Source organism: Triturus cristatus, chromosome 6 (genome assembly GCF_964204655.1).
Source record: "Triturus cristatus chromosome 6, aTriCri1.1, whole genome shotgun sequence".
In the NCBI taxonomy this organism is placed as follows: Eukaryota; Metazoa; Chordata; class Amphibia; order Caudata; family Salamandridae; genus Triturus; species Triturus cristatus.
Window position 1 is genome coordinate 18,876,563 of NC_140589.1, and position 22,415 is coordinate 18,898,977.

General features: G+C 48.4%; 1 protein-coding gene and 2 long non-coding RNA genes across 5 annotated transcripts in view; 1 reads left to right on the plus strand and 2 right to left on the minus strand.

The window, feature by feature from the left end:
• LOC146813651 (phosphofurin acidic cluster sorting protein 2-like) overlaps positions 1-22,415 on the plus strand; it is a 1,059,532-nt gene that overhangs the window by 948,684 nt on the left and 88,433 nt on the right. For all 3 annotated transcript variants that reach the window (XM_085610139.1, XM_085610140.1, XM_085610141.1), the window contains one exon: positions 18,936-19,159. In XM_085610139.1, coding sequence (XP_085466265.1) covers positions 18,936-19,159 — 224 coding nt within the window. The remainder of the gene's footprint in view (positions 1-18,935; positions 19,160-22,415) is intronic.
• Positions 11,806-12,802, minus strand: LOC146813652 (uncharacterized). The gene is made up of 2 exons (XR_014962886.1): positions 12,738-12,802; positions 11,806-12,278 (listed from the first exon to the last, which is right to left on the minus strand). It is a non-coding gene; the product is annotated as an uncharacterized LOC146813652 (long non-coding RNA).
• On the minus strand, positions 12,897-14,035 carry LOC146813653 (uncharacterized). The gene is made up of 4 exons (XR_014962885.1): positions 13,900-14,035; positions 13,459-13,590; positions 13,216-13,317; positions 12,897-13,030 (listed from the first exon to the last, which is right to left on the minus strand). It is a non-coding gene; the product is annotated as an uncharacterized LOC146813653 (long non-coding RNA).

Here is a 22,415-nt window from a genome sequence, read left to right on the forward strand (position 1 = left end):
AGACCTTCCTGCAAGCAGAAAGGTCCTTAAATAGTTCAGAGAGGCCGATTTTATTCAAAAGTGTTTCTACGTAGCCAAGCCACCTAGACATTTTACTATTATCCATACTCAGACAATTCCTTATTATTATTTGAGTCATTGGCACTGTATCCCTCCGCCAGATTGAGTGCCACAGAAAAATTGGAGCTAATTTTATTGCATCAGCAAGAGTAGGCCCTGTTGTTTTTTAGACAAAGGGCCTGATTTCGAGTGCGGCAGTCAGTCATGGTAGCGAAGACATTATGTCTGCCACCCTGATTAAATACCACTTGCCAAATGTAGAGATCTATAATAGTGCCAAAGGTTTGGTGAACGTCCTCTCAAAGTGTGAGTTTGTTTTCAAAAACAAATAACTAATGGCCCCCACTCCCAGGGAGTTTTTCCCTGGGTTTAGGAGTCTTTATTTGTATTTTCTGTTCATCACTTTGTTTGACCGATTTGTGACTACAGGAGAAAGCACGCATCATAGGTGAAACAAGTCTGGACAGCACATACATCCAGTATGTATGTCAGGAGGAAGCACATTTGAATTCCAGTAGAACTCAGAAATGTGATGTCGCTGTGTAAGTGTACCTTTGTAAATGAAAAATACAAAACATTTTCTCCAGTGCAAAACAGCACACAATATCCTCCTGAGCGCTGGAATGTATTCTACAGTTTTAGGGTAGTAGCCCTCTTCAGGTAACTGTATAAAGCTGATTGAACATTCCCACAGTAGAAATGTGAGGGCAGGGCTGAGGTGTAAGTGCTACTGTTCCCCTGTACCTGGTGATGGATCGTGAAAGGTCGGCAAGTTTCGGCCCTTGGTAGCCCTCACGGGTCTGTGGGCCTTTTTCAGGACCAGATCGAAGACGGCTAATGTCAGGAATAGCCTGTGAATGGTAAGTACGTTAGACACCAATCTTCTTCGAGCTCGTTCTCTCGTCTTCGATTTAGAGTCACAGCTGCTGATTTAATCTCTTTTACAGGAGAACAATTTGGCTCCTGCGGGGTCGCAAAGGAATCTCGCTCTTGTTGAGCTCCTGATCACGCTTGTGCTGACCCTATCGCCCCGAAACATGTCGACCTTTCACCGCCCAACTTTTAATCTTGCCCCATACTCCGTAATTAAAGTTTCAAGCTGAGGACAGGAGGTATTTTTAACTCACACTTCATATATACGACATACTTCAACTATGCCTTTCTAGAGCCTCATACCAATAACCATAATCACTAATCCCTCTGCCAGCATGTCCTTAACCTCACTTTTGTCTAGCAGCTTCACTACTCAGCAACTACTAAGAGTGTTGAGCCTAGGCAAATATAACCAGCAGATGGGCCTCTGTTATCTTCCTTTTACAAACGTGGGGGAGGTAGATTTGGGTGGGGGAGGAGAGAGGGGAGTCGAGGGAGGTGTCATTCCCAGTCTCTCGATCTGCCGGCCCTGTAATGTTCGCAGATTGAGCAGGAGCAGGGAGCCTGAGAATTATCTTCACTTTTATTCAGGTGTACTTCACCAGTGTGAACAAATCTGTGCACAAAGTACGCAGGCAACATTTCCATTTCTTTTTTAGCTCCCCGAAGCACTTTTTAAGCCCCGCCCCCCCCCAGTATTTTGTGACAAGGTGCAATCTGCAAATGTGGGCAATTTCTTTTACGTTGCCTTGGCCAATTTTGGATCCCAATTCAACCCTGTACCTAAGTCACAAGACCATGCAGTCCTTTCAACATGACAGACTACACTTGTCATTTCACAAAGACATCTAAATATATACAGCGTACTTCAAGCGTACAAAGTAGCCTAATCACTAATACCTCTGCCAGCATGTCTTAAACCTCACTTTTCTCATCATGTGTCATAATGTGTTCTGTATACAATTGTAAATGGCAATAAAAATATATTTAAAAACAAACTCACTTTTCTCTTGCAGCTTGACTATTCAGCAACTACTCTGCATTAACATATTTCAAACAGCACACTTTCGTGTTAATTTGTTCATCTTTTAAAAAAAATTATTTTCAAACTTAAAAATATCACTACAAAGACTGAACCACTACTACACAATACATAACACACCTTACAAATGTGTAACTCACTTCTGTAATAGTATTGCAGAATATCAAATATCAGAAACGCATCACAAATGTTCTTTCTCACAAAATAAATGTAATGCATCACTCTCAACAAGGTAAAACCAGTAATGGCAAACCTTCCCTCTCTTTCTGCATAGAAATAAATGTAAGTAACAAATCAAATTTGTTCCTTCATTATTTCAAATTGTAAAACACATTTCTATTGGTTACTCATATTAACCCTCTCTACTCTTTTCTGAAAGTGCCTCAAACTCGTACTGTAATTTTGTGAAGTAGTGACTCCACCAAGCTGCCGCATCACCATGGAGCCTCGAACCTTTTCAAGAGTTCAAAAAACAATTTCCAATAATACTACTGCTAATTTTAAACAACACACTTCTAAACATACTACTGATTTAGAAAAACTAACTTTAATAGCTTATCACTTGTATTTAAATCTGCATTTCATATTGTAATACCACAGTTCTTTCAACCCTTCCCCCACTGTCCTTAATGCCAGTTTCCCTAGCAACGGTTTCTGCAACATTCAACGGCCGTGGCAGGGTACAAGTTCACTATATATTTTAGTTCAGAACAGTTACTTCCAAATGCAAATACCAAGTGTGGTTGACTTCTGCATCATGTTATCTTATCCTATCTATTGTAACTTTCAAACATTTTTTATTAACCAAACAGAAACATGCTTTTTCATGAAAGTAACATGCATCCTATTTTTCTGTGCACAATGTTGATCATCAGCCAATCAGTTACTGGTTTTCTCCAAAAAATGTGTTTTGCCCTGTTACCTTCCTTGTGTACCTTAGTTGTGTGCACTCTAAAATGATACCTACGGAGGTCTGCTAGCGCCTCTACATATGCGGTTTAGCGCTTGCTACTTGGGTCGGTGTGGTTTCCCCTCTATCCGCTGCGTGCGTTAATGTGGCCAGTGCGTGCTCCTTTTTGACTATGCTTTGCTCTAGGGTTTTGCGCACGCCTGAGATGTGTTGTATGAATGTGCTTATATTATGGGTTGTAGGGCACAGTTATGTTTTCTGGTGCCAAAGGTATGCTGAACGCAGAGGTATTGACAAAGAACTAGGTTTGCAAAATGTGGATATTAAATGGATTGCACAGAGAGGATTAAAGTGGCACCAATTGATGCCTTTGAGTAAAACCTTTTTGCATCTCTGACCCCCTGACTTCCTGATTGTGCACTTTGGTGGCAATGACCTAGGCACATTGACCGGGGTTGGACTGGAAATGCTAATGAAGGATACCTTTGCACAGTTGATGTTGCTTTTGCCTCAAACTGTCTTTGTATATTCTAATATATGCTGAAGACAGAAATGGAAATATTCAAATCAATTCTGTTCGCAGATTGAGAAAGCTAGGAAGAATGTCTATGAAGCTGTTTCTGCTTACCTCAAAGATCATCTATAACAGCAATCTACATTTTGATATGGATCACATCTACAGAAGTGATGGAGTACACTTCACAATCAAGTGAATAGAGTCTTTTTTAACAACCTCAAGCTGTGCATCCGCACTTACATGTAGCTCCAACAAAGTCATAATAAAAACAAGGGCTCTTTTTAGAGCCACCCTCTAACCCAGAACTCACCCAGGCCATTTTAGGCTCCGGGGACCGCATGCCACGGGGCCTGGCCACAATGTTTGGGGACTGCGGGGGGAGCCCCAGTGCCACTGCAGTCCCTGCCGGCTCCCCGCCTTCTGTGGGAGCCGGCATTGCTTTTGGGCAAAAGGAGCTGCTGACATGCAGCTCCCTTTGCCAAAAGCAAATCTGCTTCGCTTCATGGAAGCAAGAGCAAAGTTCCTCCTCTCACTTCCATAAAGCGAAGCAGGAGTTTGCTATGGCAAGGCGGGAGCAGAGCCATAGCAAACTGCAATGTCCCGGGGGTAGACACAACAGTACATTTTTGCAACCGGTCCTCGGGGGTGGCGATCCCCAGGGCCATGGAAAGCTCCTCAAGGGACACTGCGCGATCCGCTGCCATCAAATTTAAAGCCCCGGGAAAATCGTGCTCCCCGGGACACTGTCGGGGAGGCTTGAGCCCCTCCACACTTACGTGCCCCCAGCATATCATTATATGCGCAACAGGGAGGTGGCGAACCCCGTGACAGAAGTAGCCCCCACATCTTAACTAAATAATACTCCCCCGACCTGGCCCACCCTAGGGCTTACTTAAACGAAGCCCATGACACCACGCTACATTTTTTTTCCGGGGGGATTTGCTGACCCTACGCGACACCTGCCTGAAAATATTGTAAAAAATGCTTTTTTTGACCTTCAGGGTCCCTGTGGCACCCCCTGAGCAGCCCTAGGGGGTCAGAGTGTTCCTATCCTGCCCCTTTTCTTATTTTATCACCTTTTTTTTTTGCGACTCGGTTCAACCAAGTCACAAAATGGCTGCCATCAACTGTTGTTTTTGCATTTGTCACCCCGAGTGGGACGGGTATGCTCAGACGTGAGTTCCGCGCTCTCCATGCCACTGGAATCAAGCTATCCTGGCTGAAGAGGGGTGAAACCCCGAAACCGGTCCTAGGATGCTTTGTACCGGTCTAGGGAGGACCTGGCTTGGCAGTTCGGGCTGGACTGTTCCCATGAGGCACAGGGTCAAGACTGATTTGCATGTGGCCAGGTCTAAACTGGGGTGGCATGGTGAGCAAAAAAACGATGGATTTAGGCCCAGATCTCTGTACTGGGGTGAATGTATGATATTGTTCTGCATTCTGTCCATCAACTGTTGTTTTTGCATTTGTCACCCCGAGTGGGACGGGTATGCTCAGACGTGAGTCCCGTGCTCTCCATGCCACTGGAATCAAGCTATCCTGGCTGAAGAGGGGTGAGACCCCGAAACCGGTCCTAGGATGCTTGTTTCCGGTCCAGGGAGGACCTGGCTTGGCAGTTAGGGCTGGACTGTTCCCATGAGGCACAGGGTCAAGACTGATTTGCATATGGCCAGGTCTAAACTGGGGTGGCATGGTGAGCAAAAAAACGATGGATTTAGGCCCAGATCTCTGTACTGGGGTGACTGTATGACATTGTTCTGCATGCTGTCCCTCATATTTTGTTTTTGCATTTGTCACCCGAGTGGGACGGGTATGCTCAGACGTGAGCCCCGTGCTCTCCATGCCGCTGGAATCAAGCTATCCTGGCTGAAGAGGGGTGAAACCCCGAAACCGGTCCTAGGATGCTTGTTTCCGGTCCAGGGAGGACCTGGCTTGGCAGGTCGGGCTGGACTGTTCCCATGAGGCACAGGGTCAAGACTGATTTGCATATGCCCAGGTCTAAACTGGGGTGGCATAGTGAGCAAAAAAACGATGGATTTAGGCCTAGATCTCTGTACTGGGGTGAATGATTGACATTGTTCTGCATTCTGTCCATCAACTGTTGTTTTTGCATTTGTCACCCCGAGTGGGACGGGTATGCTCAGATGTGAGTCCCGTGCTCTCCATGCCACTGGAATCAAGCTATCCTGGCTGAAGAGAGGTGAAACCCCGAAACCGGTCCTAAGATGCTTGTTTCCGGTCCAGAGAGGACCTGGCTTGGCAGTTCGGGCTAGACTGTTCCCATGAGGCACAGGGTCAAGACTGATTTGCATATGGCCAGGTCTAAACTGGGGTGGCTTGGTGAGCAATTAAATGATGGATTTAGGCCCAGATCTCTAGACTGGGGTGAATGTATGACATTGTTCTGCATTCTGTCCATCAACTGTTGTTTTTGCATTTGTCACCCCGAGTGGGACGGGTATGCTCAGACGTGACTCCCGTGCTCTCCATGCCACTGGAATCAAGCTATCCTGCCTGAAGAGGGGTGAAACCCTGAAACCGGTCCTAGGATGCTTTTTTCCGGTCCAGGGAGGACCTGGCTTGGCAGTTCGGACTGGACTGTTCCCATGAGGCACAGGGTCAAGACTGATTTGCATATGGCCAGGTCTAAACTGGGGTGGCATGGTGAGCAAAAAAACGATGGATTTAGGCCCAGATCTCTGTACTGGGGTGAATGTATGACATTGTTCTGCATTCTGTCCATCAACTGTTGTTTTTACAAAATGGCTGCCAACACTTTCTGGTTTGAACTGTTAACAGTCAATCAGAGTCAAGCTTATGATCTGGAGAGTTCGCGTATCCACCCGCCGAAAATATTTAAAAAAAATACTTTTGTTGACCTTCGAGGTCGACCTTTCTGGTTTCAACTGTTAACAGCCAATCAGTGTCTAACTGCGTCAAAGATATTGGCAAAAGAAAAAACACTTTTTAATAGAAACAAGGTCCTAACTATAACTACCTACGGGCGACCGCCTGTAGGTATTATATATATATATATCTATATATCTATATACACACACCTTCCATGTATTTATGTATTTTTATATTTATTACTTTTCTTCTAATTCACCTTATCCAATCTCCTACCCTATTTCTCACCCCATACCACTACTATGATCCCTAAAAATAACCCTTTTGAGACTTCCCTACTCCATCCCTCCTTGCATCATCTCATACCTTTTTACTATTCCGATCCCCAAAACAAGCCTTTCTAAACCCTCCCTCTGACTCCTTCCCCTCCACCTCCCTTTTACTCATCCCAAGCCTCCTCTTACTGCTCTGAGCTCCCCCCCAAAAATTCTTAATCCTTCCCTTCTATCCCTCCACTATCCTTTTCAATCCAAATAACAGACTAACATGTCCACCACCCAAATTAATTTCATATTTCACTATACTAATTCACCACTAACACTGTATGGGTTCCAGAGTGACGTGCTACTCGCCAAAAACAAATAGTTTCTACCCACCATCAAGGATAACAAGCTCTATATAAATGCAAACCTTTTTTCCCTTCTCTATCCCTCCACTATCCTTCTCAATCCAAATAACTGACTAACATATCCACCACTCAATTTACTTTCAAATTTCACTATACTAATTCACCACTAATCCTTATGGGTTCCGGAGTAGCGTGCTACTTGCCGAAAAAGCGCTTCAACACCTCATCAGGGGTAGCAAGTGCTATATAGATTACAATACAATAAAGTCAATGAGTAATAGAAGAGAAAGATGAGTTGTGGCTGATTTTTTTTTATTTATTTTTTTTTGAAAAGTTTTATTGAAATTAGACAAATCAAATAATACAAAGTTTACGGCTATGCGATCAACAAAAAGCAAATCAGTAGCAACATCGTGACACTTCCGGTCCTTAGATAAACAATACCACATCATCAATGCAACCGACAACAAGACCCCATCTATCAATCCATCATCAACACCTGCCCGAACCTGAAACAGGGGGATCTCTGACCCGTGATCTGTCTCTAGGGTACTAAAGCCACCCCCCTCCCCTGCTCATATCTCGAACATGGGAAAACGCCATGTGGCACACAGTACCTGACCCCAGGAGCTAAATATCCCTGCGTCCGCACCCTCACATGACCACTACATCTGCGTAACATTGGTGTGGTACGACCTACCCCACTCCAGTGGGAGCTATTCCGGGATTCGGGGATGGCGGGGTCGAGCTAGGTAAGCCCGCAATGTATGTTTTATAAGGGCCCCAGATGTCCCTAGGACGCGCTATCGTGGGGAGGAGACTAGAGTAGATCTCGCTATTCGTGCTACAGAAAGCCATGGCCGTAAGCCATGTCTTGGACGTGGGAGCTGTCTTCCTCCCCCAGTGCCTTGCTATCTCCCTCTTGGCCAGAAGAAGCCCCAGAGAGGCCAGTTTACGGACATTCTTTGGGAAATTGACGGTATAACCCAACAGTGCGACCTCAGGAGTGGGAACCAGTGTAAGCCCTAGCATCTCTTCTAGGATCTTGTGAACCTGTGTCCAGAATGTCTGCAGTCTCGGACACGTCCAGGACATGTGTGCAAAATCGGCATGTGGTGTAGCGCATTTCCAGCAGGTGTGTGGCCGCGCGGGATCAATGGCGTGGAGTCTAACAGGGGTCATATACCAACGGCGTAGGAATTTATAGTGTAGGAGTTTGTGACGACTGTTCAGTGATACCGTGTCGGTGACCTTGCAACATGCCGTCCATTGTTCGTCCGTGATAGGCCTACCCAGGTCTGTTCCCCATTCCTCCCGCGCACGATCGTCCGTACAGGGGACCCGTGCTGCGCACGCCTTGTACAGCTTGGAAACAATATGTGCCCCCGTATCGGTGTCAATCAGGGTGGTGAGGGGTTCCAAGGAGGCCGGCTCGAGGGGAAATCCCTTAATCTCCGCCCGGGCGGCGCAATAGAGCCGGCGAAGAACGAACCGGTCCATGAATGTAGCATCACTGAATCGCGCGTCCTCCGACGCTGAGAAAATGTGCCCACCCGGGTATAAGTCCCCGATCCTGGTGAGGTCAAATTTCGTTAACGTTCGTTGCACTAGTGCTTCATCCGTGCCCGGTAACAGCCCAGGGTTGGGTATCGGGAGGGAAGAAGAATACAGTAGAGGCTGAGCCAAATAGCGCGAGAGCCTGCTCCACGCCCAGCTGGTGGTAGATACCGTTTGAATGTCCATTGGGTCTCTGGGGACACCTTTGGGCAACACCGCCGACAAGCGACCCGGGAGGACAAAGTCCGCCTCTGGGCGAAGGAATGGGATCCGAGCATCAGGGTGATACCAGGCATAGGCATGTGCACACTGAGCGACTAAGTAGTATAAATATAAATCAGGCACTCCAAGGCCACCTCGATCCTGTGGGAGTATGAGAGTCGCCCAGCGGATCCGGGGGTGTTTCCCGCCCCAGACCAGTCTAATCATGAGGGACCGCAGGGTGGAGAAAAAGGCCCGGGTCAGAGGGATAGGGATGTTATTGAAAAGATACAAAAATTTGGGGAGCACTATCATTTTAAGAATAGCTATCCTAGCGGACATAGAGAGCGGGAGCCGCAGCCACCCATCCACCTGAGTCTCCAGTCGCGCAATCGCGCGGCCATAGTTGAGGCGGATGATTTCGTCCGTGTTCAAATGTATTTGTATGCCCAAGTACCGCACCGAGTCCGGGCACCACTCCAGTGGGAACTCACACTCCCATGGGGAGGTGCCACTAGTCAATGGAAAGATGATGGACTTATGCCAGTTTATGCCCAGACCCGAGTGGCTACCGAAACGAAGGATCTCATGTATCAAGGGGGCAAGGTTGGCCTGCGGATCCCTGACATACAGGATTGTGTCATCGGCATAGAGAGAGGCCAGCAATGGGCCCGTCCGAAACTGGAGACCCCTGTGGAGGTGCCGCTCCTGGAAATGCCGAATCAGGGGGTCCATAGCCAAAATAAACAAGAGCGGTGAAAGCGGGCAACCCTGCCGCGTACCACGCGTGAGCGAGAATGGGCGAGATAGCGTGCTGTTGAGACGCAAACGGGCCGTAGGGCGACTATAGAGGTGTCTGACAGTCGCTAGGAAGTTCGCAGGCATGCCCATGCGCTCCATGACGGAAAGAAAGAAAGGCCATTCTAAGGAATCGAACGCTTTTTCGGTGTCTAGGAGGATCGCTGCAGCCGGTGTGGTCGGGTTAATTCTGTGCAGAACCGTGAAAAGCGTACGCAAATTCAGCGACGTCGAGCGGCGGGGGACAAAGCCAGATTGTGCGGGCGATATAATGAATTCCATCAGCTGGGAAAGCCTGTTGGCTACTATTTTGGCCAAGATCTTATAGTCAGTGTTTAAGAGGGAGAGGGGCCTGTACGACCCACACAACGTCGGGTCCTTATTCGGCTTCGGGAGCAGCACAATGACTGCCTCACTCAGAGTAGACGGGAGGGAGCCACGCTCCAAGGCCTCCGCATACACCTCTATTAGCTTGGGCGCCAGCAGATCAGAAAAGGCCTTGTAAAAGTCAGCGGAGAAGCCATCAAGTCCCGGGGCTGAAGAGCCCCGAAGCACTTTGATCGCCCCCCGCACTTCCGCCACTGTTATAGGTTCCGCCATGAACTCCTGCATGCCCCTATCCAGGAACACAAGAGCGATTTCCGATAGATAGGCCGCACGAGCGGCCGCGGAGTCACCCAACTTGGTGGTGTATAGATCTGTGTAGTAGGCCAGGAATTCGTCCCGGATCTCAGCGGGCGTTGTGCGGAGCTCACCATCCGTGCCCCGCACCTCGGCGATCAAGGACTTGCTGTATGGTGGTCGCAAGGCCTGCGCTAGCGTGCGCCCTGGCCTGTCCCCCTCTCCATACCTACGTGCAACCTGGTATTTCCCCAGATAAAGGATCTCCCTGTCCGCGGCCTCCCGGAAGTCGGACAACAGGCGTAAGCGCCTGGTAAATACCTCGTCAGAGGGTGCCTGCTGCGCCTCAGTGTCTAGCGCGTCTAGCTGTGTCTCCAGTTGTGTTATTGTTGCGCGCAATACCTTCAGGACCCCCGCGTGCTTAGCTATGCAAACCCCTCTGATATATGCCTTGAACCCATCCCAGAGTACTGCCCACGAGTCCACCGAGCCAGTATTTATGGTGAAGTAGTCCTCTATCGCCTCGGAAACCTCGTGTACAAAAAGGTCATCCAATAGCGCCCTCCCAGGGAAACGCCACTGCCACTCAAAACCCTCAGGTCGAGGAACGTCTAAGCCAAGTAGGACTGGGGAGTGGTCCGAGTACGTTCTCGGTAACGTCCTCAACGCGCGGAACCAAGGGGACAGGCCCGGGGAGAGGAGCCAGTAGTCAATTCTGGTCCAAGTGTTGTGCTGCCCTGAAAAGTGTGTGTAGTCAGTAGTGTTCGGGTGTCGCCTGCGCCATATATCCGTCAGCGAGAACCGACGGCAAAGGTCCTGGAACGCGCGCCTTGCCCTAGGCTTAGAATCTGTGGCCCCAGAGGTGCTATCCAGCCCCACATCCAGCAACATGTTTAGGTCGCCGCCCAGCAGGACGCCAGCCGGCGCTAGGGATACCAGTTGGGCCGCAAGCGCATGGAAAAAGTCCGGGGAATCAGTGTTGGGGGCATACACACAGACAAGAGTGACAACATGGCCCATCAAAACCCCCTTTACAATACAGTAGCGCCCCTCCCTGTCTCCCAGAAACGTCTGGCACTGAAACGGGACTCTCTTATGGATCAGCACCGCAGTGCCTCTGGCGTAATTACTGAAATTGGCAAAGTATCGGTGAGCGCCCCAGGAAGCTGCAAAGCGGGAGGTCATTGGAGCGTGCAGATGAGTCTCTTGAAGAAAAGCAATGTCCACCCGGTGCCGATTTAAGTAGTGCAGTATTTGTTTGCATTTACTCCGGTTGTTCAGGCCCCGGACATTCCAAGTCATTAACGATAGATTGAGCGGAGCTTCATTCAGACCTATGTGGGCCATTGATGCCAGTCAGCAAGTGATGGGAGCAACAAAACCGGGATGTCACTGTGTATCAATAAAGTTCGTTCACACATAGCCATATTAGAAGAATCAAAATTGCTTACCCCTACCCCCCTCCCCCCACCCAGCCAAACCACGCAAACGTGAGGCAATCCCAATCCTGTAAAAAAAGAACATAGCTCTAGACAGTAATACCAAGTGTCCACTAGAAACAGGGGTACCCCAATTAGGATAATAAGGTAGAGCGAAGGGGAAAATAAGCTCATCAACAACTCAAGAAAAATATGCTCTACCTAAACATATATCAATGGATCAGGAAGATCTCTCTGATTAAATAAACAAATTTGCCACCATAAAGAGAGGAACACACACTCATAGAAGGCATCAGGCAGTTGATAAAGAAGATTTATGATATTTTTATTATTGTTTTTTTTATATAAATCATATAAGATAACGAATTCAATCAGTGAGTTAACACATAGCTCCTAAACAGAAAATGAATGCACATATGATAATTGATAATACACAATACACATAGTAATCAAAAAGTGGGCCCCCTTCGGGGGTAGAAAAGAGTGAATGTATAATTAAATAACAATCAAATGATCAGGCATACAATACATTCATACACAATCAACCTTAAATGGTAAAAACATACATTGACTCTTAATTAAAAGTAGAGGGACAAAAACAGTGAGCAGAGGGGAAATCTCCTCGTGGTGAAAGGGTGTCTAGGATCAGGCACCGCTAGCTCATAGGGGGGGGGATGCGTCAGGACAAATGCAGTGGGACACGCCGACGCGCGTTTCGGTGCAATCACCCATAAAAATGGGGTGCCACCTTCTTCAGGGCGTTTTCTTTGATGTCAGGGGGCCTGCAGATATATAACATATAAAAGATTTAAGAAAAAAGAAATAGAAGAGAGATAATGAATAACAACACATAATAGGAGCTTTACACATACTAATAGATAGTGCAGTAAATCTAAAGTAAATCAAAAATAATGATGCAACAACTTAATTCTCATGTCACAGATAGACCAGACTTTAGGTGGCAAATAAATATTCATATTCGGTACAAAAAAAGTGAATTAAAAATTAAAAATTTTGACCAATGTTCAAAGAGCAATCCAAATCTGGAGAAACAATATTGCTGCACCTCGTTGGTCATCTAGCATGGGATGGACCACCCATGGATGAACCAAAAACAGATCAGAAAAACTACGCATCAACAGGATAAGAAAATCAAACAATGAAACTATGTTCACTTCTGAGAGAGAGAAATTAATAAGTAAAAAATGATTATAGATATAAATAATATAATGGGGCCTCACCCAACTCAGGTAAATGGGAAGCTTCAAGGATGGTAGTGGTAGATGGCAATAAGGGAAAAGGATAGTACCACTTGCGTTGGGGTTCTAGAAAGTAGAAACAATTAGAAAATAGAATCAGATAAGTCAACAATAGAGCTTACTAGTAACCCAATCTAGAAATAAGGATAGAGAAGCAAAGGGGGGGATGGGGCTTGCCTTTAGATATGAGCGACTGAGGCGGTCATAGGATAAGTCTTCTAAGTTCATGTAGGTTCCATATGATATAAAGAAAACGGTAGTTGACTGGAACGTTCCTATAGGGTTAAGAGAACAGGCTGAATGATACTGACGAAAATAGAACACGGGTGAAGCATCAGTTTCAGTAAATAAATGGACGGCATCAGCTCGGTAAACAAGCATAAACCAATAAAAAAAGGATAGACTAAACAACACATGAAGTGCGTTTAGAGGATGATAGTAATGAAAGTGCAAATATTACCTGTGGGCAAGTATAATATAGAGCTTTAAAATGGAGGCTCTTAAATTCTTAAAGGAAATCCCCTCGGGTCGGGAAGTCAGTTCCGTGATGTCCGTGGGTTAACTGAGAAGAATATATAAACCGGAATAAGTTTTGGAGTCAAACAACTAAGTAAACATGAATAATGACCAGGGAGTGTAAACATTAACAACGAAAAAGGATAGCCCAAACAATCAAAACGTTGAAAATGAGGTTTCATAATACCTTGGGAGGGTCTGAATACCAAGCCTGAACGTTTATAAATCCAATTCACAGAGGAAATGGTAACGTGGAATCTCCGAAGGTTCGTCGCTTAATGGCAGGTAAAGTAAGAAATGAAGAGCGTTGACGTAGTTGCTAAAAGTAATGAAAACATTATTTATGAGCAAAGAATAAAGGAGTACGTCCTCGCTGACATGCAAAGCTGTGGCCGCAGGGGCGCGGGGGAGATACTGAAAGCTGCATGCGATGGAGGCAAACAGCTGAATGTAATTAAAGAAACAGTCTGCGCCGGAGACAACATATGCGCGAAGCAAAGAGGAATGCGTCCTCGCTGACATACAGGACTATAGCCGCAGAGGCGCGGGGGAGAAGATAAACTGCATGCGATAAAGGCTAAAAGGCTGAACTTAATTAAAGGAGCGATCAGCGTCGCCGAGAAAGTACCTTAGTGAACGCTTCATCAAGTTCAGAGCCGACACGGGGCTCATCGGTCAGAGTAGAGGAACAGGTTGCTGTGGCCAGGAACCGCGGGAAACGAAGGGTGAAACGTCAGAATTTTAAATATGATCGCCAGCCAATAGCAGGATAGCATGGTCTCACCGGGCAGGGGCCAATCAAGGAAGAGCAAAGTCGGAATAAAAAAAGATTGAAAATCAATTCTCGGAAATAGGAATAAACCAAGGGCTAGATGGAAAATGCAAATGACAAGCTGAGATGGGAGAAGGTATCTCGCTCGTTAGACAGAAAAGCAAAATTACGAGAAAAAGATGTGACAAGTAATTTAAACAGCATCAGATAAAGGAACCATGTAACACACGGTCAAAGTGGGTGTGTGATGGGGTGAACCGGGGGGGACAGCAGAAAGTAATAGATTAACAACGCAGGGTGGCCACGTTGGTGGAAATACCAAACACGGAGATTCATAAAATTGCGTTTTCCCATGGAAGGGATTCGTTGAGGCCGTTTTTCTGGGAGTCTAGAAGAAAAATCCAAAAAACCTCCCGTTTTTTGCGGATATTGGTGATATTGGCGCCCTTATGGCACTGAATTTTTTCCAAGATAGAATAGCGTAAATCGCTTTCAATGTGTCCGGCCTCTTGCCAATGGGAGACGAGTGGGGCTGAGAGGTTGTTCCTTCTGATATTTGATTTATGCTCCCCGATGCGTATCCTGCATTCCCTGCCTGTTTCCCCGACATAGGGTAGTTCACAGGTGCACAGGATAACGTAGATGACGTTGGCGGTCCGGCAATTGGTCATAGCACCCAGTTCAACTGAGCGATGGCGGAAGTTGATCTTCTCGCCAACCATGGTGTTGGCGCATGCATGACATGTACCACATTTGTGGTGGCCTCGGATCGGTTGGTTGCCCGTGATGGATCGTTGTGCCAGTGATGGCTTGGAGCTGTCATATTTGGCCTTGACTAATAAATTCCTCAAGTTTTTATTGCGTCTAAAGGCAAATAGTGGTTTGCGGATCCTGGGAGTGTTGGCATCAAGATTGAGAAGATGCCATTGAGAGTTTACCAAGTGTAACCAAACAGCAAAAAGCAGAGCATCGCAACAAAAAACGATCCCATCGGTTTCAACCAAAGGGGGGTGACAACGATCAGCAATCAACCCAGCGCTGCAGCACAAATATACTCCAAATGTTAATACGTCCTCAAATAACCAAAGTCAAACAGTGCAAAGTTCGGTGACGGGCGCCGTCTCAGCCGACACCGGAGGTCAAGAACAGGTCCTGGCTGCCCGCAGTCCCACTACCAGGGGGAGACCGTCCACCCTCATCCCCCCCCGGCTGGCCTCTGCGCGGCTTGTAGGTACGGCAAAAATCCTGCACCGCAGCGGGATTGTCAAATAGCCGAGCTCGGCCATCAACCTCGACCCGGAGCCGGGCCTGATAGAGCATGCCATATTTAAGGCCCAGGTTCCGGAGCGCCGCCTTCACCCCCGCATACTTACGCCTGGCCTCCTGGACCATGGCGGTGAAGTCTGGGTAGAATGAGAGTCTTGAGCCCTGCCAGGTAATCTCGCCCTTCTCTCTGGCAAGCCGCAAGGCAGTGTCGCGGTCTCGGAAGTTCATAATGCGGGCAATCAGCGGGCGAGGCGGAAGCCCCGGGTTAGGTCTCGGCCCCAGGGAGCGGTGAGCACGCTCCACCACGAAGCCAGGAGTGAAGGAGTCTCTCCCAAAGATATCAGCCAACAGTTGTTCCACAAAAACATCAAGCCTGCCCGTGGCCGTGGACTCCGGAACCCCAATAATTCGCACATTGTTGCGCCGACTGCGCGATTCCAAATCTTCGTTTTTGCTGGCCACTTCCTTCAATATGCGCTCCAATCTGTCCACCCTTTTGATCTCCTGCACCGATTTATCCTCCACTGCAGAGATCCGGGCCTCAGCCTCTCCCAAACGCTTGTCGTGGGCCTGGATTTTGGCCCCCATAGTTTCCAGAGTCTTATCTAGGGCGTCAAAGCGACCATCCAGGGCCCTGAAGCCAGCGCGCATCTCCTGTAGCCAGTCCGGGGACGGGGCACGGGCCGTCGAGCCGCCGGTCGCTCCACCAGCCGGGTCCGGCATGTCAGGGCGGTTTTCCGCGGGCTGCTCAGACAGTTTCTCGAACTGCAGCGTTTTCTGTTTGGGGTCTTTGCGACCCATGCCCACAACCGCCAGACGGCCACCAGCCAGTCGTGTGTAGAGCAGGGGAGGCGCCGGTTCGATGGAGCGTCAGTCAAACGGCGCAGGCCAACCCTTAGCCAATCTGTTCTGGACCACGGGCGTTGTTGGGCCCACCGGGCACCGGACAGATCTCGACCTCACTGTGCAGCAGGCAAGGGCCACAACTCCATGGAGCCAGCAGGGTCCCAATGGAACATCAAGTGCACCAGCGCGATGTAGTCAGCAGCCGCGACTCGACGCCGCCGGAAGGGGCAAGGGAGGATCGCACAAACCGGCCGCGGAGCACATGGCAAACCCAGAGAGGGCCCAAGGATCGAGGCAGAGACAACCCGGGTGCCAGGCCCAGCGCAGAGCCCCAACCGCCCCCCCCCCCCACCGCTAGCAGGCCGTCACGCCACCCCTCCCAGGCTCCCCGACCGAATTAGCCCGGGGCCCCAGGGAGGAGATAACGAGCGAGGCCGCGCCCGGAGCGCAGGGCAAGAGCCGAGCGCCCGGTCGTCCTCCGGTCCGCAACGGCACAGGGAGAGAAGCGGGTCCCCGCCAGACAGCACCACGGTGCTCAATGCCCCCCCCTCTGAGCCCCCCGGGTACCTGTCTCTCGGCCGGCCGCCTTCCTCGCACTCGCGTCCCTCATTCCCGGATCAGCCCGCCATCTTAGGCCTCAGGATAATGTGGTCGTCGCCGGGCGCCCCCGTGGCCCGGGAGGTCCGCTCCGCATCCCAGCGCACTCCGGGGCCGTAGTAGGGTCAGCGGCGGTGTCTGGCGTCCCGCGCCCGCATCAGGAGGGCGAGGAAAGCAGGGTTTGCGCCGGGTCGATGGCGGAGCTTCAACGCCGTGCGGCCATCTTAGCCCGCGGCTTGGCCACGCCCCCAGTTGTGGCTGATTAATAGAACGTAATGTAGTGTTCTTAAGAGGTGAGTCTTCAAAACTTTCCTAAATTGAAGCAGTGTTGGGTTGGTCCTGATGGATACGAGGATTTTGTTCCCGATCCTGGGTGCATAGGTGGAAAAGGCCTGCTGTATTGTTTCTTTTCTTTCTTACCCTTCTTAGTCTGCACTCGGATGGTGTCCTGACTGCCATTGTGCAGAGGACCACCAGAAATGATGAGCTTGTCTGCAACTAAGATGCCTTTGTAGGTAATGGAGCTAGTTTTGAAGAAGGTGAAGACCGGCAAGGGGAGCAAATCTGGATGGGCTTCCGTGATCATATTTCTCCAGGTCCAGGATGAGATGTGCTGTGGCATGTAGTATGGTGTGGAGTCTGGAAGGCTATGGAGTGAGGCATCACCACCATCCACATGCACATGTACAAGGGCTTGAACAGCACTTTTGAAGTCACTTTCTGGAAGAACTGGTGTCACTTTCTTTAGACGAAAGAGCAGGTGCCAGGCCGCTGTTGTGTTTTTTGGCAATATGTTTCTGGAAGGTGAAGTTGGCATCAAAGGTGAATCTAAGTGACTTGGCATTGGTGAGAGTTGGGGTTCAAAGCCATTAAGATGCATGTGATTGAGTCAGGTTTGTACTGTTTCTTGTTCATTGCTCTTAGCAAATAACAGGAATTCTGTCCTGGTTGGATTGAGCTTCAGGAAGGCGCTGGACATCCAGGTCGGGATGATATACAGACAGTGTTTCAAGCGTTGGATGTCTGAAGCAGAGGAGACTTTCAAGCAGAGCTGTGAGTCATCGGCATGTTAGTGAATCTTGATGTTGTTTTCTGTGAGTAGAGCCTCAAGGGGTTCCATGTGGAGGCTTAAGATGAGAGGGAACAGTATGGAACTCTGGGATACTCCACAGGTGATGGGGATCTTTTGTGACCTGGAGGGTCCAGGTGGACAAACTGTTGTCAACTGTAAATTCAGTAAGTGATCCAGTGAAGGACATTGTGGGTGAATCCCAGGTGTACACAAGAGTGGTATGGTCAACTGAGTCAGAGGCGACTAAGAGGTCCAACAATATCAGGAGGCATGGGTCATCTTCATCTGTGGTCCAGAGGTTGTAATGTAGAGTTATCTGAAGCCAGACTGGTAGTCGTGCAAGGAGATGGTTAGCACTCAGGCTAGTAATGCAACTACAACTGTCACCAAGAAAGCGCAACTACTTTTGCCATGTGTAATCTCTCGGCACCTGTCTCTTGCACAGAACAATGAGGGTAATCCTGTTGAATTGCCATACGTTAGTCATTGTCCAGTTCATGCTGCGCTACTTTGGGATGATGGTGCAACGATGCCTTTATGTTCCAGGCCACATCCAGTTGTTGCTCTCATTTGGACTGCAAGCGCTGATATTCATCCGCTTTTGCATGGTTTCACTTTTTGTATGTTTTTTGAGATATCCATGTTACTGTACTGTGGGCATGTTAACACGGAGGGATGGGCATTAGTCTTGAGAAATTGTTGTTTTTAGATGTAATTTAGTATTTGTTGAAGTCCTGGTTTATTGTAGATTTATGTTGGCCGTATCTGTCAACGTGTTACATTTGCAGCCTGAGTTAGCTGGTGGTGTCTTGATTACTTGCTTTGTGTGGGTTTGTTGAACATGACATTCTTATTGTGATGTATTTGATAAATTGTGTTGGTGCTTTGAGCCACTAATGTTCTCGATGATATTTCATTGTGGACCTGTCAAGATCAGTTCAAGGTTTGAAATGGGGAAAGAACCTACGCTTTTTGAGCCAAATGTCTACTTTTCAGGAAAAACTAAACAAATTCAGTAGAAAAGGGTATAAAATTGGCCTTTGTTAGAAGGGCAGGGTGCTGCGCACAGCCTAACAATTCTATGCCGATCATGGCCTCTCCTCTCTTTCAGTTCTCCTGGTTATGGAGGCGAGTTAATGGGCCTACAAGTCGATTACTGGATCACACAAGGTCTAGAGAAGAAGAAGGATGGGGAGAAGAGGGAAGTGGGAATGAAGAATACCCTGAAGAGTAACTTCCGCTCGCTGCAGGTCAGCCGCATCCCAACCAGTGGAGAGCTGACTCCCCCATCCACGATGGCCATGACCGTGGTCACCAAGGAGAAGAATAAGAAAGGTAAGAGGTAGCGGCTGAGTGTTGAAGATAGAAATCTACAACAAACACCATCTTTGGTATTCCGTTTTTGATTTAGCAGACAAAACCACTCATGGTTCCTAGGAAGAAATTGTGCAGTGGCATCCAAATGCAAAAGTGGTCTCCAGCTTCTGAGTCCCACATCAGTTGTGAAAATATTCTTTGGGGCTCTATGAGTAACGGACATTAACCTGATCATCCAAAAAAGCTTTCACAACAGCACCCAGGTCTTGCCTCTGATCTTGACAGTTCACACATTGCCCCCCAGTGAATTGTAGGCTTTTTTCGTGATACTTGGACAGATGCACGGCACATCACTTCCCAATGCTAACTGTGACACACTCGGCATATGTAATGCCTCTTCTATTCCTTTCATTCAGTGCGACAAAGGATAACTTCCTCCAGGCACATCCCTGACATACTGTCCTCTACCAGTCTCATCCATCACATACTGTCCTCCACCAGTCTCATCCCTCACATACTGACATCCAGTCAGTCTCATCGCTCACATACTGCCCTCCACTAGTCTCACCCCTCACATTCTGTTCTCCATCAGTCTCATTGCTCACATACTGTCCTCCACCAGTCTCATCCCTCACATACTGTCCTCCACCAGTCTCATCCCTCACATACTGTCCTCCATCAGTCTCATCCCTCACATACTGTCCCCCAGCAGTCTCATCCCTCACATACTGTCATCCACCAGTCTCGTCCCTCGCATAGTGCCATCTAGCCAATCTCATTCCTCACATACTATCCTCCACCAGTCTCATCCTTCACATACTGCCCTCCAACAGTCTCATCCCTCACGTACTGTTCCCCACTAGTCTCATCCTTCACCTACTGTTTTCCACCAGTTTCATCCCTCACATACTGCCCTCCACCAGTCTCATCCCTCACATACAGTTCTCCACCAGCCTCATCCCTCACAAACTGTTCTCCACCAGTCTCACCCCTCACATACTGAACTCCACCAGTCTCATCACTCACATACTGTCCTCCACCAGTCTCATCCATCACATACTGTTCTCCACCAGTCTCATCACTCACATACTGTCCTCCAACAGTCTCATCCCTCACGTACTGTTCCCCACTAGTCTCATCCTTCACCTACTGTTTTCCACCAGTTTCATCCCTCACATACTGCCCTCCACCAGTCTCATCCCTCACATACAGTTCTCCACCAGCCTCATCCCTCACAAACTGTTCTCCACCAGTCTCACCCCTCACATACTGAACTCCACCAGTCTCATCACTCACATACTGTCCTCCACCAGTCTCATCCATCACATACTGTTCTCCACCAGTCTCATCACTCACATACTGTCCTCCACCAGTCTCATCCTTCACCTACTGTTATCCACCAGTCGCATTACTCACATAATTTCGTCCACCGGCCTCATCCCTAACATACCGTTCTCCACCAGTCTCATCACTCACATACTGTCCTCCACCAGTCTCATCCTTCACCCACTGTTATCCACCAGTCTCATCACTCACATAATGTCCTCCACCAGTCTCATCCCTCACAAACTGTACTCCGCCAGTCGCACCCCTCACATACTGAACTCCACCAGTCTCATCACTCACATACTGTCCTCCACCAGTCTCATCACTTGCATACTGCCCTCCACCAGTCTCATCCCTCACATACTGTCCTCCACCAATCTCATCCCTCACATAATGCCATCTAGCCAATCTCATCCCTCACATGCTGAACTCCCACCAGTCTAATCACTCACATCCTGTCCTCCACCAGTCTCATCCTTCACAAACTGTTCTCCACCAGTCTCATCACTCACATTCCGTCCTCTGCCAGTCTCATCCCTCACATACTGTCCTCCACCAGTCTCATCACTCGCATACTGTCCTCCACCAGTCTCATCCCTCACATACTGTTCTCTACCAGTCTCATCCCTCACATACTGTCCTCCACCTGTGTCATCCCTCACATACTGTCCTCCACCAGCCTCATCACTCACATACTGTCCTCCACCAGTCTCATCACTCACATACTAAACTCCACCAGTCTCATCACTCACATAGTGCCATCTAGCCAATCTCATCCCTCACATACTGCCCTCCACTAGTCTCATCTCGCACATACTGAACTCCACCAGTCTCATCACTCACTTAGTGCCATCGAGCCAATCTCATCCCTCACATACTGCCCTCCACTAGTCTCATCCCTCACATACAGTTCTCCACCAGCCTCATCCTTCACAAACCTTTCTCCACCAGTCTCATCCCTCATGTACTGAACTCCACCAGCCTCATCACTCATATACTGTCCTCCACCAGTCTCATCCCTCATATACTGTTCTCCACCAGTCTCATTGCTCACATTCTGTCCTCCACCAGCCTCATCCGTCACATACTGTTCTCCACCAGTATCATCCCTCACATACTGAACTCCACCAGTCTCATTACTCATATACTGTCCTCCACCAGTCTCATCCCTCACATACTGAACTCCACCAGTCTCATCACTCACATACTGTCCTCCACCAGTCTCATCCTTCACCTACTGTTATCCACTAGTCTCATCACTCACATAATTTCCTCCACCAGTCTAATCCCTCACATACTGTTCTCCACCAGTTTCATCACTCACATACTGTCCTCCACCAGTCTCATCATTCACCTATTGTTATCCACCAGTCTCATTACCCACATAATTTCCTCCACCAGTCTCATCCCTCACATACTGAACTCCACCAGTCTCATCCTGCACATACTGCCCTCCATTAGTCTCATCCCTCACATACTGAACTCCACCAGTCTCATTACTCACATAATGTCCTTCACCAGTCTCATCCTTCACAAACTGTTCTCCACCAGTCTCATCACTCACATAATGTCCTCCACCAGTCTCATCCTTCACATACTGTTCTCTACCAGTCTCTTCCCTCACATACTGTTCCCCACTAGTCTCATCTCTCACATACTGTTCTCCACCAGCCTCGCCCCTCACAAACTGTTTCCACCATCATCCCTCACAAACTGTTCTCCACCAGCCTCATCCCTCACATACTGAACTCCACCAGTCTCATCACTCACATACTGTCCTCCACCAGTCTCATCCCTCACATATTGTCCTCCACCAGTCTCATCACTCACATACTGTCCTCCACCAGTCTCATCTCTCACATACTGAACTCCACCAGTCTCATCCCTCACACTCTGTTCTCTACCAGTCTCATCCCTCACATACTGTTCTCTATCAGTCTCATCCCTC